This window comes from Aulonocara sp. 'chitande type north' Nkhata Bay, linkage group LG17 (genome assembly GCF_057382095.1).
Source record: "Aulonocara sp. 'chitande type north' Nkhata Bay isolate Kocher_YH1m ecotype deep benthic linkage group LG17, A_spYH_male_GT1.1, whole genome shotgun sequence".
Taxonomy (NCBI): domain Eukaryota; kingdom Metazoa; phylum Chordata; class Actinopteri; order Cichliformes; family Cichlidae; genus Aulonocara; species Aulonocara sp. 'chitande type north' Nkhata Bay.
Genome location: NC_141360.1, coordinates 28,738,307 through 28,764,996, shown reverse-complemented (window position 1 = coordinate 28,764,996; position 26,690 = coordinate 28,738,307). Strand labels below are relative to the sequence as shown.

Below are 26,690 nucleotides of genomic sequence, written 5' to 3'. Positions count from 1 at the left end.
TAGCGATTTCTAAGTTCCACTGCAGCAGAACATTCTGACACCCCCCAAGTCGGTGTTACAACTCAGAAAGTTGGGGCAGCCACGCCAGACTAGCTAAAATTGCAATGTATTGACCAGGTTCTACTCAAGAACGTGATATATGATTCATGAATTGCTATTTTCTTGCTTTTTCAACTTTGCAACTAGAATTTTCTCTTCTTTGGAGTGACATCTGCATAAGCTCAAGTCAGTTAGCTAATTCAGCAATATTTCAAACACAGTTGCAATAGCTAAGATATATATGGAAAGACTGACTCATCTAATTTGAATAAGGTAATATTTAAAAAGTGTCAGTTGCTTGTAAATGTGACTAAAACAGCTAGCTAATAGCATTATGGCTAGCAGCTAAAATTGTTAGCTAAAAGTAACAGTTGACTAAACAAGATTTGTTAGTTATAAAGTTGCTAAATTTAGTACGTGAATACCTAATATAGTAAGACAATGGTTATGGGGAAAGATGAGACATCTCATTAATGAGGCGTTTTGCACAATGTATTTGTCATTGTTAGGAAGGTTAAGTCTGCTAGCATGAAAATAACAAAGGTTGACATGAAAGGAAAATGTTTCTTTTGCCTCATTCTGAGCCACATTATTATAGCAAGACATTAAGTGGAATAGGGAAATAACGAGTTTTTAATTCTTTCCTCATCAAAATGTCACCAAGGTTTACCAACCCCTGGATCCAACAGGGCTTTGAGGGTAAGTCAAATGAGAGAGATTAGGAACCACTCACATAAATGTTCTGACAGGAGATCAACTTCAACACTTTTTAGGGTACTGTCCCATGCTTCCTGTGTGATAAATCATTGTCTCAGGTATGATATTTTGGGTAAAAGTTCATTGTGTTCTTTCCTCTAAAGAGTGCTTGGCAGAACAAAAGCTGTGGATATAAATCCCAGCATATATGGCAGGTTAGAGGTTTGCCTGTCATTCATCATAAGGTCTAGAGCTACCTCCTGAGGGAGAAGTGGACAGGTTCAGACAAAACTATGGCCAAATAATGCTGACTTGCTCTCTGTGTTTGCATGTGTGTATGTGTCCCATATTTATTTTAACAAGGGACATTAATGAGCCAGGCTGTCTTTGCAATGTCAGTAGAATCCCCTTAAATCTACATCAGGACTTTAGAAGAATCACTTGCCTTGGGGGTCTGAACCCTGATCAGAATATTTTCCATCAGTTAAGACATCCATAGTTCTCCTACAACTAAAATCAGGCTTGTAGTTAAAGCAGACCACTGAGCAGCTGATGGTGCAAAGAGAAATTTGCTTCAACCCAAAAGGAGGACAGAGGCCTTCCTAAATCAGGGACTTCCTCTCAGCACTATGCTAACAGGGGCTTCTTACAGAGGTCCCATTGTGTATAAGGTCCCCGTGGATCCCCCTCATACATGAAAGCAACACATGCCAGAGTTTCACCTGAGGAAAACACAGGGAAATATTTCAATCTGACTGAGCCAACTTCTTAGAAAAATAATGCATATTCTTAAAAGGGATGGCCGGATATTTTGCCAGTGGTAGGCCTTTACTCTCTGTTTCTTTGTGTCTGATGTGTGCGTGTGTGTGCATGTGCGTGTATAGTGTGTGTAATGTTTGAGAGGGTTGTGCATGTGGTTGTACAGTGTGGGGTGGGTGCACTCTGAGTGACCAAAAGCAATCTGCTCTGGTCCAATCAGTCTCAGTGCCTACCTTCACACATAAGCGGCAGGGCACTCAGGTCTGCCAGAGCGCACAGACCTATACATACACACACGTCTACACACTTGTCAAATTCACACACACACACCTTTCACACACTTCACACACGCACCCTCCCTCTTCAAGGCACCCTGTGCGACCTCTCACCATTGGCCAAGTCCCGGAGCCCTCAGCATCTCCATCACGGCTGACGGGACCATTCGGGAAAGCAGGAGACGGAGGTAAGAGTTTTTGGTGCTATCTTCATCTTGCTGGTTGAATGGCTCTTTGGTGCAGAGGATTAGGCAGGAAGAGTTGCTCAGCTAAGCCTTCCAAAAACACTCCTATTCAGAGTTTTTAAAATGAGCTACAACACAAATAAGATGGTGTGGCAGGGGCTTTAATTTCTCTCCTGGGTTTACTTTTGAAGATATGCAGGTGCTTTCTAAGGGATTTTTTGGGGGGTCCATAATGTTTTACATGTTATTCAGTTGTGTTAGACAGGTGTTTCACAGTATCAAATTTAAGGCTTTTGATTTTTCCTTGTTTCTTCAAATGTCGTTACGTATTCCTGTAGTGTATGTATTTGTGAAAAATGACCTTAGTCTTTGAAATAACAGCAGGTGTTCATGAAAAAGTGCATAAATAGCACCTTTTCATAACATCTTTTGCTCAACTTCTGCAGAAAACGTCTTCTACTTTGCTGAGAATCTTAAATAATTGAAAACTTTCTGCAAATATTCTCCCTCAAAGTATAGTTACATACAAGTGCATACCATACTTTTCTCACTGCCTAGTCACCTGCTTTGATAGAGGATTTTTTCAATGCAAATTAAACCTTCTTGCAGTCCAAATAACCCAGATTGTTTTGCACCAACAGCCAAGTGGGCATCACTTATTTGCTTGTGGGTTTTGAGGGGAAAAGGCAGAATCACTGAATATCAGGAATGCCCAATGCAAAGCCAAGCATAACAGAGAAGTAGTCTGGAGGCTCCAGTCTTACATACATACAGTTTCCACACACTGTACACTGTGATGGCCTGAGTAAAAGCACACCTCTGTCTTTAGTATAGTTCGTTCAGTCTAGCTGTGCTGGATTGCGTAGCTCCATGACGGGCGGTTTGTTTAAATAGCAATGATAACCAGTCAGATCAAGTTATCTCAGCATAGTGCACTAAGTTGATGTTGGAGGGACAACGAAGAGACTGATTTGCATATTAACTCTGTCCCTCTCATACTGACAAGGTTAGATTCATGACTTAAATAACCTAGGAAGCTGGGTTTTTTTTGGTTTTATATCTGTCCTCATCCCAAAATAGTAGCAGCAGAGGTTTCTCAGTTTTCTCTCACTGAAAGATAGGTGTGTTAAAACAGAGTGTGCATCTGTGAGAGGATTGCGTCTTTCCAAGTGTGTGCATGAACGTGGATCTCTGTGTGTATGTGTGTGTGTGTTTGAGTGTCGCTGCTGCTGAATGAAGCTTTTCCTTGCAGCTGTAACTCGCTGCCATCCTGTCCACAAACCTCGGTGGAATTTGGAGTTTGAGTGCTGAGACAGGCAGCAACCGGCCCTCATAAAGGCCCTCTGTGAAGGGTGAGGGGTCGATTCAGCTTAGAAACCTGTCTCTCTCTCTCTCTCTCTCACACACACACACACACACACACACACACACACACACACTTGTTGCTCTCTTGCTGCTCTCTTCTACTCAGTCCTTTCCTCGCTTTCTCCATCTAACCCTGAGGGCCAACATCTTGTCTACTATCTTCGTCAAATTCTTCTTCTTCTCTTCCCTTACGCTCCTTTCTCTGTGATAGCCTACAGGACTCTCTTTAATCTGTAAAAATATATCAGTTCCAATGTGACTACACCTGCTATTAGTGTTTCGAACATTGACACACTAGCATACTGACAAACGATTAAAGTCGTAAGCCCACTGTCTGTGGTGCCAGCTAATTAAGCACTAATTAGCATATGTTAATCTTATTAGTGCTTCCCACTTTAGAATAATACTTAAGAACTGACCAACCTTGGTGAACTAAGTAGACCTGTGCAGAAGATTATGAACAGCAGCTATCGTATCTAGGCCAGGGCTAATGATAAAAATTACACATACTAATTTTGATTTTCCACTTTTAGAGTATCCCATTATATGATCAAATATCCCCAAAATCTTTACTTCAGCCATAAATACCACAGGCTGAAAGTGAATTTCTAAAATTCTTTAGCCTTAATGAGACTAAACAAAATCCTCTCCTGGTTCATTATCAGATCAACTCTGACTTTTGACCTTTGACATACCACAGACGAGTACCTATTTAAGCCAAGATGGTTGCTCCATGGAAAAGAAAGCCTCTGGCTAAAGCAAAGCAGGAGGCCCTCATATTTTGATCCCCTGAGCTGTCTGCACCATGATAATGAATTCATTGACCTTACAGATGGAACCCAAAGTCAAGCTTTGGTGTGCAGCACTGTAGACTGGTTATCCTTCCAGTATCTCGAACTGGTTATGGAGTAAGGTTCAAAGGCATGCTCTGCTGTGCACCGACAGCATATGGAACTATATTTTACTACACACCATGTTCACATTACTCACAACAGATGTCTTTGTACTGTAAAAATGAACCAGTTTAAAAGGGTTTTATTTAAGGAAACCTCTTAAAATTTGCTGTCCACGTCTTTTTTCGTGTCATTTTTTACATTTTGCAAGTGACAATAAACTACTAAGTAAAAAAAGTCACCATGTGAATGTGTAATTTCCCTGTAATGTGCTATACTTCACATACGTCTGTAAAATCTTTTAATCACACATTCCCCACTGACTTTGTGACTCTGCCCTCATCAAGGTGGACTATGAGGATGCTTGTGCGGCTTCTGTTCGGACTCTTCGTCCTCAAAGCGGCGGTGGCCAGCCCCAGATTTTCCCGGCAAGCGCACTTAGACACATACAGTAGCACTAACTATGATGACAATTTCAATTTGGAGAGTGACTATGAGGATGTCCTGACAATTGGTGAGCCTCAGGTAAGAAACACAATTTCTTTTTTGAGTTTATGCAAGAGAAAATGTATGTTTCAGGCTTTTAAACCCCTTCCAGACTCTTTTGCCTTTAATCATAAAAATAAATAGGTCACCTTAAACTTTTTACTCTAGAGCAACCGCTATAAAGGCATTTTCACAGACATGGAATTTATTTCATTTAGCAGCATGTGGTCTGTTGAATTTATTGCCGATTCTCAAAAACATTTAGAAGACACATGTCCTCTAGTCTGTGTGTAAAGATTGTGCGACAAATTTTATGCTGATTGATTACTGAAAAAACTTGAGAAGATAGACAGAAAATATGAATCATATTTTATCACATCAACATGACAGACAGCTGATGTTTTAAAATATAAAGGCTGCTGGGACAATTTGATTTGAGGTCACCAGGTTCACTGAGCACAGAGGGAACCGGCTGCTGTCCAGGAGCCACTGGGAAGCTAAATGTTTTCCAGATTTATGCGTCCAAAATAATTTTAGACATTGCAGCCACCAGTTTTACTTACATATTACTGATGTCCAACTGCAGCTGATGCACTTTGAACTGTTGACTGTTTTGCTTATTGTGTAGAAGCTGATTTCAACCTTATTTTATGTTTGCCTTTTCAAGCAGATACATGTAAGTAACAGGTAGAGGGAAAGGGCAAACACAGCTAAAGCTTTATCTGCTTCCAACAGATCTTCATACAGATTTCGCAGGTGCATGTCAGTCCTCTGGAGGCTAGACAGCTGGAATCTTTACTAAAAGCAGTGACTAGATGACCTTCAGTAACGAGAAAACCCCTAGGTGTTTTCTCGTTACTGGAAGTTTCTATGCAGGAGAGCGGCTTTTAAAGATGAATGGAGATCGGTAATGGCTACAAAGGAAAGAAGTGAATTCAAGAAGTGCCCTTCAAATCTCATATCACAGCTCAAGCTGAGAGTGATGTGGCAAGCCTTGCAGACACAGTGGGATTGAAAGCTATAGCCAGAATTCATGTCAATTTATTGTTCTTTGTGACAAGGAAATTAGTCCAAGGCAGTGTCAAAATGACATCAGATTTTCAGCTGGCTCCCTCTGAGCCAGTGACTTAAATCAAACCTGATGTGAACTGCACTTACAAAACTGCTCTTATCTAAGGTCTGCTCCACAATCCAGCTTATGAAAAGTTTTTTGTCATCCACCTCCATAGAAACTAGTGCCACTCAAGCTTTTTAGCCTTAATCAACTTCACTGGCATATTTTATGTGTAGTTTTACAGCTCAGAGTTACATTTGGAGCTGCTGGGTGTGAGAATGTTTTCATGTGTTGTAAGAGAATGGCTTTGATAATGTCTGCGTTTAATAAAATCGGAAATTACTCAGCAAGTTTCAAGAGGTTTTGTGGAAGTCTGTGTGGGTCGGAAGAGGAGAAGCAGTACAAAGTGCATTTAGAGTAACTAGAATCTTTTTTCATGCTGTCCACGCTGAATAAACATAACGCTTTGACTCATAATTGCAGTTTTTAAGGGTCTCTCATTTAGTTTTGTTGAGAGGGCAGATCATCTGAGAGAGCGCTCTTCTAAAAAGAGTGAAGATTTAGGAGAGGTTTTTGTATTTTTCACACAAACATCAGATCTCATGGGAGAAATGGAGCGATGATGAGCTCCATGCCTCTGGAATGCTGAGTCTTTACTTTCCACGGCCAGCTCTCGTTTGGTATTTCTCTCCTTTCTCCTCGGGGCTTGTCTCTTTTGAGAGAACTAAAGGCTCATCTACTTTGTTATCCAAGCCAATCTTGTTCAGTCTGCTGCATTCAAATACTCTGGACATGCTTTAATCACCAACTTTGGATTCATGCAGGCACATTAGTTTCATCATGATCTTCAGTCTGCCTCTTATCTATTTTCTCTTGAGTTTTATAACATCTTAGGAGCTGGATGGTTCACTTAATTAGAGATTCTATTTATTTGTTTTGTTTTTTGTTACCATCCAGAGGTTGGATGTAAGTTTTGAACAATGGTAAATGACACATAACTGTTCAGAGTGTAAAGAAAATATGACTTATTGCTTTCATGTTTCATGTAAGGTAAGAAGACCAATGCCAGGCTAAAGCTTAACCGATTTAAGCTTTTTTGGCTATTGTCATATATTTTTTTAAAAACCATGGAACATCCTGGAATATGGAAACAACATAGTGAGCAACATTTTCTCATTGACATCTAAACAATCAGACCTCTTTTGGCAGCCAAAGGTTTGACCCCCGCTGGCCATTAGAAGCAAAGCAGGTTTAATTGAATTTTTGAATGCACTACCTTGCACAACCTGTGTTCTCTCCACGTTTCAGACCCCATGTCCATCTTTAATTTACAGTCTATGTGGCGCTGCCAGCAGCTTGTCAGGGCAAAGACGACAATCGGAAGAGTAATAGATGGCATAGATAGCATAGCTCTGTCCAAAAGTAGGACAGTTTTACCAACCTGCACTCTAGAAGTAACTATGTGAAAAATGATTGATTCAAAAAGTGTAACTAAGATGGAGTATTATCTAAGCTTTGGAGAATAATCCAATTTCCCAGAATGTGACTCTGCTCCTTTAATAGACATTCTGCATGTAGACGGTGTGCTATCTTTTTCACTCAGCAAGAGTTTAAGTGAGTTTAACTCATGTGGCTTTTCGAAGGACTAGATATTACATACATACATACATGCTGCACCCCATATGACTAAGAGCCTATGGCTGGTGTCTATGGAGTTTTCAGTACTTTTCCAAACTGCTCACTTATTTTGTGTCGATAAGCTGGAGGACATTGGTGAAATTTGTTTGGAAAGATTTCATCTGACTCTCAAACATGTTTTACTTGCCTATGAATATATTCATATATACTAATATAACAGTAATACCCTTAATTTTGGCTTGGTCGGTAATTTTATACATTTTGGTTTTGGCTTAACGCTCCACATTTCTCCTTTCACATCCCTTATTCCCCAAAATCCAGGATTTCAGAAACTTTTTTTCAGTGTTGTTTGTTACCCCCTCTTTCCCCTCGGGTGTATATGTTTGGGGGAAAGGGAGGGGGGGGGGGGGGGCAGCAGTTAGATTTTTCAGTGCAAGACGTTTTAAAGGCCTACCTCATTGTAGTATCCTCAGCTTTTTCTCAGGAAAACTTTAAAATGCAAAATATATGAATGAATAGCTTTTCATTGGTACAAGCCTTTTTTTCCTCAGTTACATTTCAGGTAGTTAATTATTCTCAATAATTTGACTGCATTCACTTGACATACATTTCCTTTGATGCCTCTTAGCTTACAGATATCTGATTACTCTGGTTAAAACTAGATAAAAAGGCTGAGAAATGGATCTGTGCAGCTACCATGTGAGTCTTGGTTCCACAAGGACCATTCCCTTTTTGAAGGACTGACTCAGCCTTGAGGGGCGTTATACAGTGTCAGGTACTACCTGTGTGAAGTGTGTGGGAGTTCACTGCCCTCATCTGGAGAAGAATAGAACTGCAGGTTTCTTGAGCTGTCAGAAGAGCAACTGCAAAGACTGTAAATATAATTAAAATAGCAAATGGCTATACCCGAAGCCTTTAATGAAGGAACCAAAAGGCACAGCTGTGTATAAAGCTTTCTTGGTTTGGCAGAGCTGTCTCATTTTTATAATTTCCCCAATTAAAATTGCCTGTTTGATCAACAAAGGTGCTAAGTCTTGATTTACAAAGTAATTTGGTATTGTGAAACTTGTGACATTTTCAGAGTTGTCGCTGCATGTTCCTTTTACAGTCTTTAAGCTGCCCAGTGTGCTGGATTATGTAAAATATGCAGTGCCTTTTTACTATAGAAAAAAATACTGTAATATTTACTGTGATGTAGTATCGCTGCTTTACTGGTCACTTACTAGCAGATATAAAACAGAGTTCTTGGCTGAATCTCTATAAAGTCTGAGCAAAGGTTATTTTGCATTTTACAAACTGGACAGCACTGGATGTTTTTTAGTTTTTTTATGAATCTGAGCTAGATAAATAGTGCACGCTCTGCAGTGGATAGTTTCTTCAGCACAATTTGCTGCCATCTAGTGGTTAAAATTTAAGGTTATGAATCAAAAAATACTTTCCTGTTTATGGAGATCTTTGTTGGTGTCTTTTCTTAAATCTTTGGATCATTATTTTTTTGTCTGCTCAACCTCTCCTCTAAGTTTCACAGAATTCGACACTGCTGTCTTTACGCAGTCTTGTTAACAAACAGGCAAACAAACAGCAATTATCAGGTGCCTGTGCGCTGACTCTGAGCTTAGCACAGGAGTACTAAATGTGAAAGTAACTGGGAAAAATATGAGTGCTGAGATAGTAAACAGAGCAGGGTTTGCACATCACCAGTGCTGAGGCATATTTTGTATGCCAAAATGCCAAGTACAGTTAGGTCCTTGATTTGTCCACAACAGTTGTAGTTTTGCCTCTTTACACGGCCACAGTGGAATTTAAAACAAACAGTCAATATCTGATTGCAGTCCAGACTTTCAGCTTCTTTTCAGTAGGTTTTAGGAAAATTTTTCATTTAAATTTTATGAATTGCAGCTGTTGTTATGCATAGTTTTCATAGATAGGCTCAGAAATCATTAGAAAATTAACTGATATGTGACAAATGAAGAAGAAAAATAAACATGATCAAGAAAGAGAGAAACAGCTCATGATCCAAATATTACCATATTATGTTTCAAACATGGCAGAGGCAATCTTATGCCATGGGCCACTGGTTTGTATTGATGATGTGGCTGCTAATAGAAGTAGCAGGATGAATTATGAGATGTAAAGGACCATACTCATTGCACATATTCAGACAAATCCCTCAAAACTGGTTAGACAGTGCTTCAAAATAGACGAAGCATAATTCAAACCAAGAGTTTCCCGAGGCAAAGAAATGGGATATTTTTCAATTTTTCAGTCAGTCATCTTATTTCAAACGAACACGGTATGCGTTTCAGTTAATAAATACAAAACTGAGTGAAGAAAACCCCACAAACAAGCAGCGACTAAAAGTGGATGAAAAGGGGCCTGTAGATAATCTCATGGGAGGAAACTGCAAATGATTTTCATCCAAGCATTCAAAACTATTTTTAAATTTAAAATGATGTATCTTCTGTCAATTATATAACTATGCATAAGGTGACTGTAAAATTCCTGCACAGTTAATATAAACTTTCTGTTAAACCCCCTGAATTAAAGTTGTCACATATTGATTGTTTGATTTAAACTCCAACAGCTGATGTAAAGAGGCAAAATCAGAAAAAATTTGTCTAACAGCACTACACAGTTTTGTCCCCATGCAAGTTTTTGTCACATAGAGCCATAAAAAAGTAACTTTTCTAATGCTTTATTTCATCTTTTATCATGTTTATTTTAAAATGCAGTTCTCATATATTTTTAACTCACTGCTGTTGTCTTTCCCTCAGATAGAGATTGGAACACTGCCCCCACCTGAATATGAGGGCTCACTGGAAACACAGAACGAAGTGGAGCAGCCGAAGGAAGAAGAAGAGTTGCCTCTAAAACCCCAGCTAGTCCCTCAGGGTTCGGGAGGATCTGGGGTTCTCATGGGCCTAGACACACAAAAAGGTCTGAAAAAAGGAGAAAAAGTCTTTATCATAGAACTACTTCATGAGTAAGTTCAGTAAATATGAAAGAGAAAGGGCCTTGTCCAGCATTGGGCCGTTGGATGTGTGAAAGCAGCATTACTTAACTTAGAAAGAAGGCACTAATCTTTCCTCGAAACACATCATCCTCATCGTCTACCTGTGATAATCAGTTCCATGTGCATGTCATCCATTTAACTTGCAGTCAGTGGTTAAATGTGCCCATTTGTCATCTATTGTTGCATGTAATCATCATCATTGTGAACTGTGTTAATCTCATCTATCTGTTCATTAATACCTAATCTTGTCTCTAACAAGAGGTGGAGCTTCGTCTGACACCCACTGATAGACCTCGTATCATTCAGGATTTCTGGATCTCTGTAGAGTCTGGGGCCTCTGGGGCCTCTGGAGCTTCTGGGGTCTCTGGGGCCTTTGGAGCTTCTGGAACTTCTGGGGCCTCTGGGGCTTCTGGGGCTTCCGGAGCTTCAGGGTCTGGAGGCTCAGGAGAGATTCTGGTCTCTAGCGCCTCAGGAGGCTCTGGAGGCTCTGGAGACATTGTGCTGATCTCCGGAACCTCAGAGGAGCTCCACATCTCGGGAGAATCCAGCCAATCATTGATATCTGGCAGTCTCTTGATATCTGGGGATCTCTTGGGATCCGGAGATTTCATGGGATCTGCTATTTCTGGAACCTCGGCCGATTTTGCCTCTGGAGGTTCTGGAATTTCCACTGAACTCCATTTGGGTTCTGGAGGGTCAGGAGACCAGTCTGGCTTTGAGGTATCCGGAGATCTTTTGAGCTCAGGGGCTTCTGGAATATCTGGGGTTTCTGGGGACTTTGAGTCCGGGGACCAAAGGATAACATTTATATCTGGAGGTTAGTATCGTTGCACCATATTAGTATCTAACTTGTCATTCTTTGTGGGATTTATGTTGATTGTCCTAAATTTCATTTAACTGCTTTGCTTTTTAATGTAGTTAAATGTTATTCATAATTATTTGTGCTACTGGACTTTTTTACTCATAATCACTTTCTTTCTAACATTTTATCTCTCAAGAGTGATTGATTGGTTAATGGGTTGATTCATTGTCCATCTTACCTTTCACCTCCCAACGTTACCACTCCTAACACCAAACATTGGCTCTAACAAGAGGAGGAGCTGCCAATCACTCCAGACATTATTGCCCAGGAGACACTAGGTACTTCTGGGGAGTTCTCAGGAATCCCAGAGGTTTCGGGAGATGATGGAGTCTCTGGAGAAGTATCCGGAATCTCTGGGATTTCTAGTGTCTCTGCATCTGGAGAAACTGAGGTCCCTGTAACTCTGCTCCCCACCACTTTTGAAGGTCAGTACCAAATCTAGACTTGGGGAAGACAGGCAGTACTAAAGGCTATGTCTCACATTATCAGCAGTCTCCGAAAGTTGATTCTGTTCATCTGGACTTAGCGTTTTGTGGGAGAAACGTTTCGTCACTCATCCAAGTGACTTCTCCAGTCTCCGAAACGTTTCTCCCACTAAACGCTTCGTCCAGATGAACAGAATCAACTTTTGGAGATTTACTTTCCTGGATGATTGAAAATGCATCAAGACATTATCAGCATTGTTTTTAGGAAAAGGATAATTATTAGGGCTCAGAACCCCAAAGCAGAACAGAAACAACAAGGATATAAAAGTTTACTTTAATAAAAAATGTTCAAGGTTCCCATAAACTATGCAAGGTTAAAAAAAATGGGCACAGTTGTGCAGAACGGGAAAATCGATTATAGAAATACTTCCTGTGGCTTTCCCTGAACGTTCTTTCCTTCATAGCTTAGTATCCCACCATAGAAGCCATCTGAATTTGTTTCTGTCGGTTTGTTCTTTACTAACACCCACACTGTTTTCGACCACTCTGCAAATCATATTTCATGTTATTAACATCAGAGTCTTATTTTCATTTGTCATTTAAAGTCATAAACTCTTGCTTAACACTGCTAAAACACTGCGGCAAACCATGGGCTACTGTTTGCCAGATGTCTTGTCCCATGTCTATGATCTAACCTTTATTTTTAACACCTAATCTTGTCTCTAACAAGAGGAGAAGCTGCTTCCACCTACAACACAAAGCCCTCAAGAGGGTGCTGGCACTGTAGAAGGGTCAGTGAGCTCTGAGCTGCCAGAGCCCAGTGAGCCTGATGAGCCAGACAAGCCTGAAGAGCCTGTGGTTGACAGACGAGGTCAGTATAGAACAGATGGGAATGTTATATAAAACCTATATCCCCTTTGGACTTGGAAAGTTCTGGTGTGCTTGGACCTGATTTTTATTAACTTTGACCTGTGGATGGTTGTCTCTGGAGGATTCGGGACTTTTTAACAAGCTACTATGGCATGTCTTCCTTTTTCTGTTTTCCTTCTTCTTGTCCATGTATTCCAGGTATGCCCATTTGCTTGCTGTGCACATGCCTTGGTGGTTCAGTCTACTGCGATGACTTGAATCTGGATAGTGTGCCCCCTCTCCCCAAAGACACCACTCACTTCTATGCTCGCTACAACAGAATCAAAAAGATCAACAAGTCTGACTTTGCCTCCATGAGTATGTTTCCATTTTGAATAAAAACACATCACTATTAGTTCAGAACCATATGCAAACTTAAATGCAAGCTTAATTTTTCTTCCGATGTGTTTTCCCACCTTCCTTCAGACAAACTGAAGAGGATTGACCTGACCCACAACGAGATAACATCCATTGAGGACAGAGCTTTTATGGGTCTGCCTGAACTGGAGGAGGTGGTGATTCGAGAAAATCACATCTCCCAGCTGCCGTCTTTCCCAGAGACTATGACCCTGATTGATGCCAGCCACAATAACGTTGGCTCAAAGGGTATTCATAGAGAGGCATTCAAAGTACGTACACCTCTTTTACTTACAGTTGGACTCGCACATATCAAGTAAAACTGTGTGTATTTGCTCACGACAAGAAATTAAAATAACATTTTCTTAGTCATTTGGAAGGAGCAATAGTTTGTCAGCCACACATGTATTATCTCAGCTGAATGCAGGAAACTGTGTTTTTGGATGGAAACAGAATAAAAGGAAAGTAGCAGGATAAGAGTACAACTAAATTAGCAAAATTCTAATGTTAAGCCAGTGTTTGAAATCCAGTATTGTCATGAGTGCCTTAAAATGTCTTTCACAAAGGTAATATCTAAGGTTCTTTGCCATTAATGATTATCTTTCCTTACATTAAACAGGATATGACTGGCCTGCTGTACCTGTACCTAACAGACAACCACATTGATTATATCCCAGTTCCTCTACCAGACACCCTGCGGTCTCTGCACCTACAGGTATATCCTCTGGCCAAACCATAAAATCCATCCATCCATCCTCTTCTCTAATTCAGCAGTTTTAACTCGCTGCTTCTGCATTTTGACTTTGTTCATGCTCTTGTTGTTTATTTCAAGTAATATTTATCTAATTTTAGGACCTGATCCCAGTGTAGTGTAGCTCAATGACAACAAATCACATCTTTAAAAGTTAACACTCATACTAAACTAGTACTTAAACCACCAAAATGTACTCTAAGATTATGCTGTTATTTCTATTTTTAGTTCTATTTCTATTATCTTTATTATAATTGTTAGCTTTAATATGCATAAAGATTTTTATCTTAGTTAAGGGAATTATTGACCGTTTAAAAAACTCTGTTTACGACATTCTCCCATTTCGCATTATTAAGGAGGGATTTAATGTAATTGGGCCTAGTATATTATCACTAATCAATCTTTCTTTGTCACTGGGTTGTGTTCCGGCTGCCTTTAAACATGCCGTAGTGAAACCTGTTCTTAAAAAGCGTTCCCTAGATCACTCAAACCTCGCTAATTACAGACCTATCTCCCAACTTCCGTTCCTGTCAAAAATCCTTGATAGTCCTATCACAACTTCAGACCTATCTGAATGCGAATAACATCTGGGATCAATTCCAATCTGGGTTTAAACTGTGCCATAGTACGGAAACGGCACTCTTGAGGGTCTTCAATGATCTTCTTTTAATTACTGACTCTGGGCGCACCGTGGTCTTAGTTTTGTTGGACCTGTCCTCTGCTTTTGATCTGGTGGAACATAATATCCTCTTAATGAGGCTTGGACATCTGGTTGGCATTACGAGTATGGCCCTTAGTTGGTTTAAATCTTACTTATCAGAGAGGTCCTTCTCTTTCACGATGGGTACCTACTCCTCTTCCATTGCCCCCGTTACCTGTGGTGTCCCTCAGGGGTCTGTGCTGGGTCTCTATGTTACCTCTTGGTCGTATTATTGAAAAGTACAAACTCTCTTATCATTGCTATGCAGATGTTATTCAAATTTATTTTGAATTGACTGAGGATGATACTTCATCGATGCTTCGCTTCTTCCATTGTATAAGACAAGTTAAATACTGGCTGCAGAGCAATTCCCTTATCCTTAATGACAAGACAACGGAAATTGTAATCTTTGACAGTCATACCCCTAGAGCCCATCTAACTGGTGTCCTCGGGCCCTTTACTGATTATCTTTCCGACTCTGCGAGTAATTTGGGTGTTTACCTGGACGGGTCCTTTAAGCTTGTAGAGCATGTGTCCTCTGTTATTAAATCTTGTTTCTATCAACTTCGTTTAATTTCTAAGGCCAAGCCAAACTTACCACGTGAGGATCTAGAAAGGCTTATCCATGCCTTTGTCACATCCAGGTTAGACTATTGCAACTCCCTATACACTGGGCTTCATTCTGCCCTTCTTCATGTGCAACTCGTCCAAAACGCCACGGCTCGCCTTCTAACTGGTACTCATAGGTTTGACTCTGTCACCCCAATTCTCACTGGCCTCCACTGGCTTCCAATTAAATACCGCATTGATTTCAAAATCCTACTGCTTACTTATAAAATGATAAATAATATCGCACCTAGCTACCTTATTGATCTCCTTAGCGTGTATACTCCCAGTAGAACACTGAGATCGTCTGACCAATTGCTTTTGGTGCAACCTAGGTCACGGCTGAAAACTTGTTTTTATCGTTAAGTCTTGCTTGCTTATGTGCGTACTTGTGTACAGTGGGGCAAAAAAGTATTTAGTCAGCCACCGATTGTGCAAGTTCCCCCACCTAAAATGATGACAGAGGTCAGTAATTTGCACCAGAGGTACACTTCAACTGTGAGAGACAGAATGTGAAAAAAAAATCCATGAATCCACATGGTAGGATTTGTAAAGAATTTATTCGTAAATCAGGGTGGAAAATAAGTATTTGGTCAATAACAAAAATACAACTCAATACTTTGTAACATAACCTTTGTTGGCAATAACAGAGGTCAAACGTTTACTATAGGCCTTTACCAGGTTTGCACACACAGTAGCTGGTATTTTGGCCCATTCCTCCATGCAGATCTTCTCGAGAGCAGTGATGTTTTGGGGCTGTCGCCGAGCAACACGGACTTTCAACTCCCGCCACAGATTTTCTATGGGGTTGAGGTCTGGAGACTGGCTAGGCCACTCCAGGACTTTCAAATGCTTCTTACGGAGCCACTCCTTTGTTGCCCGGGCGGTGTGTTTTGGATCATTGTCATGTTGGAAGACCCAGCCTCGTTTCATCTTCAAAGTTCTCACTGATGGAAGGAGGTTTTGGCTCAAAATCTCACGATACATGGCCCCATTCATTCTGTCCTTAACACGGATCAGTCGTCCTGTCCCCTTGGCAGAAAAACAGCCCCATAGCATGATGTTTCCACCCCCATGCTTCACAGTAGGTATGGTGTTCTTGGGATGCAACTCAGTATTCTTCTTCCTCCAAACACGACGAGTTGAGTTTATACCAAAAAGTTCTACTTTGGTTTCATCTGACCACATGACATTCTCCCAATCCTCTGCTGTATCATCCATGTGCTCTCTGGCAAACTTCAGACGGGCCTGGACATGCACTGGCTTCAGCAGCGGAACACGTCTGGCACTGCGGGATTTGATTCCCTGCCGTTGTAGTGTGTTACTGATGGTGACCTTTGTTACTTTGGTCCCAGCTCTCTGCAGGTCATTCACCAGGTCCCCCCATGTGGTTCTGGGATCTTTGCTCACCGTTCTCATGATCATTTTGACCCCACGGGATGAGATCTTGCGTGGAGCCCCAGATCGAGGGAGATTATCAGTGGTCTTGTATGTCTTCCATTTTCTGATGATTGCTCCCACAGTTGATTTTTTCACACCAAGCTGCTTGCCTATTGTAGATTCACTCTTCCCAGTCTGGTGCAGGTCTACAATACTTTTCCTGGTGTCCTTTGAAAGCTCTTTGGTCTTGGCCATGGCGGAGTTTGGAGTCTGACTGTTTGAGGCTGTGGACAGGTGTCTTTTATACAGATGATGAGTTCAAACAGGTGCCATTCATACAGGTAACGAGTGGGGGACAGAAAAGCTTCTTACAGAAGACGTTACAGGTCTGTGAGAGCCAGAGATTTTCCTTGTTTGAGGTGACCAAATACTTATTTTCCACCCTGATTTACGAATAAATTCCTTACAAATCCTACCATGTGAATTCATGGATTTTTTTTTCACATTCTGTCTCTCACAGTTGAAGTGTACCTCTGGTGCAAATTACTGACCTCTGTCATCATTTTAAGTGGGGGAACTTGCACAATCGGTGGCTGACTAAATACTTTTTTGCCCCACTGTACTTGTATGCTCGGTTAATCAATGCCTCCCAGCTGCTAGCTTATCTGCCTTTGTACTTTACTACTGTTTGATTGGATTATGTGAAGCACTGTGGCTACCTGTAGTTTTAAATGTGCTATACAAATAAAGTTGTATTGTATTGTTTCAGCGTAACAATATTCAAATGATGCACGAGGACACGTTCTGCAACCTCCAAGATTTCAGCTACATCAGAAGAGCACTGGAGGACATCCGTCTGGACGGCAACCCCATCAACCTCAGCAGAACCCCACAGGCATACATCTGCCTGCCCCGTATACCCATCGGGGATCTCATTTAACCACACAAATACAACCACACGCACACATATTTGTACATATTAACAGCCCACATACGATTCATTCACTCGTCAATCCAAAATCTCATTTACAACAGTGCCTTACCAATAAACTGTCATACATGCTGCTGGATATAACACCATTTAGATTAATTATCAGCCTTAAAAAACAGAAATTAGTGAGTGTAATTCTGCTGACCAAGCACATATTCACTGCTCTACTCCATCTTCATCCCGTTGTTCGGATATTTATCCCAGGGCACACAACAGCACGCGTACACACCAAAAGATATGGATACTCATATCCATATCCACACACACAGACATTCACACAAGAATGTTGTCAAAAGCCAAACTGTCCCACAACTTTATTAAAAGTGAACAACAGGCAGTATTCACAGAAAAACAAATCTGTTAAAAGCCCTCAAATGTCATGTATGTGTTCGTTTTCACAGTTGGCAGAAAAATGACAACATTCTTTAAATGTATTTGTTTTGTAAAAAAATATAATGTTATTAATAATAAATCTAATAACTTTCGGCAATGTATACTAGAATATAGTTATCAAAGCTGGAGCTTGATAAAAAGTCAATTGAGTATCTAATGCAATAAAATGTGCATTTTAAACACACTCAGTGGTTGTAAAGTCTGTACTGTAATATAAAAAAATATATATTCTGATCATGAAAAAGGTGTGTTTTTTTTTAAGTGAACTGCAATTTTTCGGTATATTACACTACAAAAAAGTGATGTTTTAACCATGCACAATAGCTGATACCAACAACTCTGATGTGTAGAGTCAGTCAACAAAACACTATTGTTTAATATGGGGACGGGAAGCTGTTGATTTTGATTGTGGATGGGGTAAAGAAAAATGCTAACAGGTTGCTATTGTGTGCTCTGTATGGAATAACCACAAGTGAATAAAGTCATTTTGAAGACCTCTCCAAACTAGGAGTGGCTCAACGTTTTTATTGATAACTAGTAGGTGAATTATTAATGTGGATCTTTAATTTTATGAGGGCAAATGAGAACTGGGAACTGCTCAGAAATGTGCCAAAAAAGGGGGGAATTTTTGCAGATAAAGCCAGTGTATGCAAGGATTTTAGAGCTGAGATTTTCTCAAAAATTCTCAATAAGCTTCTCAAACAAATGAATTAGCCTCTGTTTCCTGTCCATATCGCCTGATTCTTTCACATTGCTGCTGTTGCTGTTGCTTTCTTCTGTAACCTCTTCCTCAGACCCTTCTTTTTCTTCGGAAAGGCTCATCAGTCTAGCTTTCTCTCGCTCCAGAGCCAGCCGGTCCCTGCGCAAGGCATCCCTGTCCCTCTCCACCATCGCCCTCTCCCTCTCCATTACTGCCTTTTCTCTGTCCAGCGCCGCCCTCTCCCTCTCCAGCACGGCTCGGTCTCGATCCAAAACTGCGATCTCCCTGTCCAGCACTGCTCTCTCCCTCTGCAGCACCAGACGCTCCCGTTCCATCACTTCTTTCTCCCTTTCTGCCACCTGTTGCTCACTGCACGTCGTCCTCCTCTCGTCCTCCACCTCTTGTAAGATGCAGTCTATATCCTGAGGTCCCTCCTGTTCCGCCACCACCTCCCCATCCTCAATCCCATTAAGTGGAAATTCAATCTCAGTTGGAGCAGCCACAATAGAAGACTTCACCATTGCGGCTAACTTCTTCTTTTTGGGTTTGATCAAGAACTCCCCATTGTCTTTGTTGTGGGGGAAGGCCTTGAGAATGGGGGCGCTGCCCTCCAGCCGACCCGCCATTGCATTGTCCATCAAGGAGAAATAAGGCCATACATCAGGAAACACTTCCACCCCTTCTGGGGGATGCTTTAGCTCCTGAGGAGACAGAAAGAGGGCAGGAAGTAAAGAGAAAGCTTTGTCAAAAAGCTTTATTTGTCCAAGTGAAAAGAAAACAAACAAACAAGATGCAGGATACCTTGTATCTCTTCTTCAGGTTTTCCCATTTTTTAGACGCTTGATGATGGGTCATCTTACAGTGTAAGCCCATATGTTTCAAAATGGTCCTAAAAATATAATATGCCACGTCTTGTGATTAAAACAATTTTATACTAACATCAAAAGCAACGATGAACCATTATCACTGGTAGTAATAGTAAGATGGGGCAAAGATAAAGGTACAATTTTTTTTAAGTATTTCTGGTTCCGAAATCTATATAGTTGGCATTTTTCAGTGTCTGGGAACTTGAAATTATTGGCATACCTCCATGCCCACATAGAAGTATTTCTCTTTCCAGAGAAGAGGTAGGTATTTGAAACCCTCAGCTTTACAAAGTCTTCGATTTCTTTTTTGCTCACTGAAAACGACAGAGAGAAAAATTCTATAAGTTACAAATGAATATATGAGAGTGTGTGAAAAATGTATAATACTATATCACTATTTATTAATTAAATACACCTATTATTTAATAATATTTAATAATATTATTAAACAGACTTTTTATTTTTTTTTTTTTATTTTTTTTACAAATGCTGCATTCATGGTACATCGGAAAAGGTAAGCCTTTACTTGGACTTACGTCATTTTAAACGTTCGCTGGAAAAAGAAAACATGGCTGCTACCAGGATTGCGTTATTGATTTTCTACAAGAAAAACCTTGTCAACAGACATGTAATTCACTTAACAGAAAGAGGAAAAATAATCGAAAGGACGCAAAAATCATATCAATAATATTTCAGCCTTTCGACTCAATGGTGAAGAGAAACAGAAATATAAAGTGCCGAAGTCGTATTTAAAGATCATCTTTATTTTGGTTCTTCTATTAGTCGGAGTTCTGGAATTCACACCCTTTTCAGTGTCCGATGAAGGCAGCATAACTTGTACTTCTCACTTCCTACGTGCGCAAGCTAGCTCCAAGCTATAGTTAGCTTATTTAATCACTTTCTGTCGTTTGTCCTTACTTTTATATGTGAAATCCACGGGCGTATGCATATCGCAAGTGCTGCTGGTGTACTCGTGGTCTGCGTACTCCATTTTTCCTATTTCTCGTACTTGGTGTCAGCCCGTTTATCGAGCGTTCTTTGTAGGAAAAGACTCCTTGCCCCCGTTGTTGGTTCCTTGCGAGGGACCCTACATTCTTCCTCTCGTGTTTGAAAAGAGCGTACTACCGCCACCTGTAGACAGGGAGACTCCAGGGACAGAGTCAGCTCACTTTTATTTCATTTTATTTCATTTTAGTTTAGTTTAGCGTTAACAAAATGTATCTCATAATACACCATAGGAAAAAAAAATCTATGATGTTATGTTGCAGATTTTAATACAGAGATAAACATTTTGCACAAGCAAAGATGCTGTTCCATTGTACGGGAGAATTGCATATTATTTTAATTCCGCACCTATCTTTATCCTTGTAACGGTGTTTGTTTATTGTTTGTTTCTCATCAGTTATCTGCTTCCCAAAGTGTAGAAAATACCAACACATGTTTACTACTGCCCATTAAACCTAATTCTCAAAAGCTGCTTAACACGTTTACTCTATTTTTTTGGCAACTTTGTTGCATTGGGTAGGCCTTATTAAGATCACATTATTATTCTAGCCTAGTATATATAGTGCCAGCCTCTTGGCAATCAGATGTGGGAGAGGCTCTTCCAAAGGAAAACGAAAGTGTTTTGCAGAAAGCAGAATGGCCTCCTCCTGCCGTGAGTATCTTTCGCGCTATGTTCCTTGTAACATTTCTATATTTTACTGTTCATATATTTTATAAAGTCTGGTGGTATTTTGTTTACTGTTTGTTTATATTTCCCTTTAAATCACATGCGAATTATTTTTAACAGCTCTCATTCTATCAGAGTTTCCATAAAGATTTTCTGTGAGGTCAAACATGCCTAAAATGTGCAAATGTGCAGCATATTTAATATTTTAACAAGACCAATAGTCTAGATTTGAACTCTTATTCTGAGACACTGATTGTCATTGTATAGAATTAGACGTTTACTTTCTGTTTCATTTACTGTGAAGCTCGATTGCATAGAATGCCTACATAAAACCTGAAAGCTGGACTTTAATAGTTATGTTTTAATTCCTCATTTACATAATTTAATTAAAGTTAGTATGCATTTTTCTTTTATTTATACGTTTTTATAAACGTATATTATTAACATGTGTGAAACTCTTAATAGCATGTTTAACTAGCCAGCAGGGGGCAGCAGATAAACAAGTTATTTATTTGCAATACAAACCGGCACAGAAACTTTGTTTTCAGATTTTTCTAATAGTACCAGAAGAATTGTAAAAGTTATTTTATACATATATATAAAATAATTAACATACATTAGATAGAAAGGTGGAGCAGGTGAAAAAATAATAGCTAAACATAGTTCTAAAGTGAAAGGGACAAAGCAGCTCAACAACAAGTGAGGGATTGCAGCTTTACAAGTTTTCAGCCTGCCTTTATTACCAACATATCGAAACTATATTGTCATACGTTATTTCAAAATAAAAAATACCGTAGTGTACAAAATTATTGAGCCACCCCTCACTTCTCAATAGTTTGCTTCCAAGGAGCCAGGCTGTTAAAGCGGTATTGAACAATGCTACTCTAGACTTTCTGATGGTTTTCCTTTGGACATTGGCTGCTTTATCACTCATTTACAGTCCAGGGCTTGTACCTGACCATTGTTTTTGTTTGTTAAGCCACTTAACATTGGCTTAACGATGTTAAGTCATTCCAGCAAACAAAAGGCGCCTAACTCAAGTTATGAATGTCATGTGCTTAAGATATTAAGGGTAAAATATTCGTTGATCCATCTGCTGTTTGCTGAAGCCTCATCACAAATGGTTTCAGCGGAAGAAGAAGCCATTTTTAAAGAACGGAAACAGTGAGAAAAGCCTGAGGTATGCCAAATTACATAACAACAGGGACTGAAAATCAGTGGCAACAGGTCTTAGAGAGTGATGAATCCAAGTTTGAAATCTATGTTTCTAATCATCATCAATATGTGCAAAGATCAAGAGAGAGATACAACTGTGAATCTGTAAAATATGCCGGAGGCTCTGTCATACTTCGGAGCTGCATGTCAGCCAGTAGTGTTAGGGATCTTGTCAAAATTGTTTCATCAATTTGAATTATGAACATAAGAAAAGTGCAGTCAGATTTAAATCCACCATGCAGTACCAGCTGATTGGCACTGGGTTTGTTTCTCAGCATGACAAAAAGCCCAAACACACTCAGTGTAGTAAAAGCTAGAAAAACACACAATAGACCAGCATCCCCAGAGCCCGGACCTCAACACTTTTGAAGCAGTGTGGGATCATCTTGACAGAAAATGGAACAAAAGGCTGACCAACATCCAAAGAAGAGATGTGAATGCCCTTCAAAAAGCCTGGAGAGCTTTTCCTGAAGACTATTTAAAGAAATGGAAAAAAAAGGCTTCCTACCAGAGTTAAGGCTGTGTTAAAGTATAAAGGTGGTAAAATCAAACATTGATAATTTCCATGCATATTTTCACACATTTCAATAAGTTTCTGGAACAATTTCCCCACTCTACTAGCAAAAGCTAAACAAATTAGGGGTAACTCAAGACTTTTGCTTAGTATCATATGTACTTTAACATCCTCAGCTCTGACAAGAAAGGTCTACCACAAAGCCCTGAGCATTAGTGAGATCAGATGTTGTTTCTGTGCCTTCAGAGTCTGGCTCAGAGTTACCCTTTGTAGTTGAATTCAGGCCTCAATGCAGGTCGAGTTCCACAGTGAACTGTATGTTTTGTTATGCTTTTCCATTCTTGTAGCAAAGTTGCCCAAAAATATGTACCTGTATTTGTTCATATTGCTTTATATATTCAGGGATGTATCTTTAGTAAATAAAGAATTTAGCTGTATATCGAAGGAACAAAATATGAAAGCATATCATGCATTTTTTGTTGTTGTTTTGTCCAGAGGCTGACGATGAAAGCACTTATGGTTCTGATGTCAGCAATGAGTCAGACAGCGCTGAACCATCAGATGAGGAAGACAATGAGGAAGACAATGAGGAAGACGATGAGGAAGACAATGAGGAAGATGTTTTACCCTGCAAGTTTTACAACAAAGGAAACTGTAGGGACGGAGAAAGGTGTGCTTACCTACACGTTTGCAAGTACGCTCTTAAAGGAAACTGTCGTTACGGCTCCAAATGTAGACTAAACCACACTGTAAGTCAAGGTGTGCCCTCCAGTGCAAGCGGCAGGACTCCGGATCGGTCATCATCTAGTCATGGTGAGTATTTGCTTTTGGGGTTTTCAGTTGTTTGTTTTATCGCCACAAGACGTTTTTTCTTTTTTTCTTTTTTTTTTAATTTAAGTGAGAAAGATTATTCACAAGTGAAAAACATTCAAGACAGTTTTTAGTCTTCCCAGGACAGGATGTTCCACTAAATTTCCCACAATGTCAAACTGTGCAATGCTCAAAGAAACCAAACAGCTACATTTCAGGCTTGCAGGCCTCTACAGTTCTCAGTAAGCATGTTAAATGTTAAATTTCACGAAAGCAGAATTAGAAAAAAACTGAATAGTATGGGCGTTTTTCAGGAGAACTTCTTCTCCTGTGGTGGAGGGGTGATAATTTGTTCTTGTTTTACCGCCACGAGACCTTGGGCGCCTTGCAGCCCCTGAATCGACCATGAACTCCTCTGTTTATCAAAGTATTTTACAGTCCAGTGTGAGGCCATCTAGCTGACAGTTAACACTTTGGTCTCCAACAATATCAGCTAGTTCCTAACAAATAGCTGCAAGAGCCACATTTTACCTTATACATATATTTACATGTTCGAGCCATATTAGAGCAGCTTTAATGTCCAGTAATAAGTCACCAATTACAATGTAATATATAATGTCTTTTTGTTTTGTTTTTCTAACCAGACCAGAGGCTTACTGATGGCCGACGCTACCAGTGGCAGCTCAATAACGGAAGAGGCTGGAAAGATGTTGAAAATGATCACATCCTTGAGGCCCAGTATTCGCTGCCCCACACCAAAAGCATCAAAATATACAACACATCATACGGGTAAGCAATGAGTTTATGAAGAACTTTTTATTTCCAGGCACACTGTAGTCACTACATGCTTCAACTTTCCTCTCTCTACAGGGCGGTGAGCATAGACTTTAAAAGGATGAAAGTTCTTGGGAAGAAATTGAGAGTGAGACGCCTGGATGACGGTAACACTGAGTGGATTTGGTACTGCATGTTGGGTCGTCGTTGGATCAAGTATGGAGCCAAGGTAGATAGCAACTAGATCTTTGCTTAAGTTAATGGAAATTGTTCTCCTTTGTCTGTTTGGTAATGATTCTTCTCTCCCTCGCGGACAGGATTCAAAGGGCGTCTCCACTCCTGTGAAGAGCTCCGACATAGAGGAAAAGTTTCAGAGAAATCCAACGAGCTCCTTTACTTTTAACGTCAATGGTGAAACTTTGGAGCTCAAATTTAAAGGTGAAGTGAATTCACTAATCTGTAAATTTGTAACACCCTTCCAGCTAAATTCCAGCTTTTTCTTAACAGTCATTAGCCTATTCCTTATTTCTGTTTGTTTGCTTAGAAATGCAACAGGTGAGTAAAAACAGGAAGAGGAAAGTCACCCGTCGACCTACGTACCGGCAACCACAAGCAGTCAGGGGGTGAGTGTTAATTTTCCTCAAGGATTTTTGTTCAGTTAAAAATTGTCAAGAAGATAAGATGAGAGAATTTAACATAGTTTTCTGTTTTATGAAATATTTTTGATTTTGTTGTCGCAGAGTTGCTCTAGCATCCTCAGGTTTCCAGAATCTTAGCTTGGGCACTAAGCCACAGTGGGAATTTGAAGGCGACAGTGGAAAATGGCACGAGTTCAAACACAGGGTATGTCATCTGTGCAGTGGATGTTATTTTTAGGATTATTCAAAGTACAATTTCTGAGTTATTGCATTGACATAAATCATCACAGTTTGTCTGTGGATTTTGTCTTAACAGAAAAGGACTTCCACTGACTGCTCAGTAACCAGTGATGACATTGAGAGCAAGTACCAACAAAACAACAAAGGCACCATGCCCTTCACAGTGGCAGGACAATCCTACAATCTTGACTTTGGAGGTTGAGTTTTTATATTTTAATCCTGTAGTAAAAAACTCGAAATAATAATTAATTGTTGGCTCTTAGAGGCATTTTAATAAACAACTGACTATCCATATCTACCTGTTCCAATATGAAAAAGTGATGTAACATTTATTTAACATTAGACTTTTGTTGATTTGTTTATGATTTTCCACAGCAATGATCCAGACCAACGTCAGGACCAATCACACACGCAGGGTGAGACGTGTGCTGGTGTGAGCCATCAAGATGATTTCCTGACCTCCAGAAGACTGTGCAGCAACGTAACCACGATGCTGCCACGTTCCTCTAACTTGAGATTTATATGAGATTTATTTTTGGATGGTTAACACATCCTTTTTATTGTTGAATTTCAGAATTTACCTCATTGCAGGCCTTGTCATGGGTGAAGTTTACAAGGACACTTTTAAATGCTGCCTGACAATCTTCCACTCCAATAATGCATTCTACCAACTTGCCTTTTAGCATCATGGTTGTTTAAATTATTCATCTTATCAACTCAGGTCACAGTAAGCATTTTTTTCCACACTTCCATATGGGGATGGAGGGGAAAATTTGTTCTTATAGCCAATAATTAAACAAAAGGAAGTGTATAACAAACACTTTGAATGCATGGGATATGATACATTTGCCCTTTTTTTAATGTAGAAAAATGAGATGTAACTGTGCAATATTAGTTTGAGGTCTTTTTGCACATTACCTTTGAGATCTTTTTATGCTTTTAACACACAAACTGCCTTGAAAAGTCTCCGTGCCTCTTTGCATTGTGCCACAGTTTTTGCTTTTTGTGGTTTATTTGGCTTTGCACAAATGCACCAGAAACGGGTTTCACTGATTTGGGAGAACAGACTACTGCATCTTTGGTATTCTCTAAATGCAATAAAAAATGTTTGAAAGTCACAACACACCAAGACTTTCCCCTTTTGTATATGCAAGTAGGACACCAGAACCTCAATGACCAGTTCTAAACAAATATTTTTTCAACAGCTTGCTTACATTTACATTTACAGAGGGCGATCGTGGCTTAAGAGTTTGATGGGAACTAGAAATGTCTTATTTTCTAATTATAATAAAATTTGGATTCATGTTGAGTCAACACTAAATTAGTCAGAAATGTAAATGAATATAAATATTTCTTTGGGGTAGTGTAGACCAAGTGGCGAGGAAGGTGATAAGTAGACAGCATCAGCATCAATTTCTTTTAATTGTACTTTATTTCTGACATCTCCATTATACCATTTTTAAAAACACCTCGGTAGGCAAAAC

General features: G+C 39.8%; 3 protein-coding genes across 5 annotated transcripts; 2 read left to right on the top strand and 1 right to left on the bottom strand.

The window, feature by feature from the left end:
• Positions 1-60: 60 nt before the first annotated feature.
• Positions 61-18,281, top strand: epyc (epiphycan). Of its 3 annotated transcripts, XM_086269118.1 has the most exons (13): positions 61-312; positions 704-738; positions 1,863-1,957; positions 3,207-3,306; positions 4,560-4,737; positions 10,165-10,327; positions 10,663-11,220; positions 11,496-11,690; positions 12,421-12,561; positions 12,759-12,917; positions 13,026-13,228; positions 13,576-13,671; positions 17,163-18,281. In XM_086269118.1, exons 5-13 carry the CDS (start codon positions 4,567-4,569, stop codon positions 17,331-17,333), a joined length of 1,857 nt encoding a protein of 618 aa, XP_086125244.1. In that variant the 5' UTR covers positions 61-312; positions 704-738; positions 1,863-1,957; positions 3,207-3,306; positions 4,560-4,566; the 3' UTR covers positions 17,334-18,281. The 3 variants fall into 3 exon arrangements, with proteins under 3 accessions (XP_086125244.1, XP_086125241.1, XP_086125243.1); XM_086269115.1 differs by lacking the exon at positions 3,207-3,306; XM_086269117.1 differs by lacking the exons at positions 61-312; positions 704-738; positions 3,207-3,306 and having other exon boundaries at positions 1,742-1,957.
• LOC147310304 (uncharacterized) lies at positions 17,692-20,489 on the bottom strand. Its single transcript, XM_086269120.1, has 4 exons — positions 20,262-20,489; positions 19,564-19,657; positions 19,279-19,366; positions 17,692-19,178 (listed from the first exon to the last, which is right to left on the bottom strand). Exons 1-4 carry the CDS (start codon positions 20,332-20,334, stop codon positions 18,453-18,455), a joined length of 981 nt encoding a protein of 326 aa, XP_086125246.1. The 5' UTR covers positions 20,335-20,489; the 3' UTR covers positions 17,692-18,452.
• LOC147310303 (uncharacterized) lies at positions 20,203-26,327 on the top strand. Its single transcript, XM_086269119.1, has 9 exons — positions 20,203-21,000; positions 23,240-23,557; positions 24,199-24,343; positions 24,425-24,557; positions 24,646-24,766; positions 24,873-24,951; positions 25,069-25,171; positions 25,283-25,403; positions 25,582-26,327. Exons 1-9 carry the CDS (start codon positions 20,985-20,987, stop codon positions 25,641-25,643), a joined length of 1,098 nt encoding a protein of 365 aa, XP_086125245.1. The 5' UTR covers positions 20,203-20,984; the 3' UTR covers positions 25,644-26,327.
• Positions 26,328-26,690: the final 363 nt, after the last annotated feature.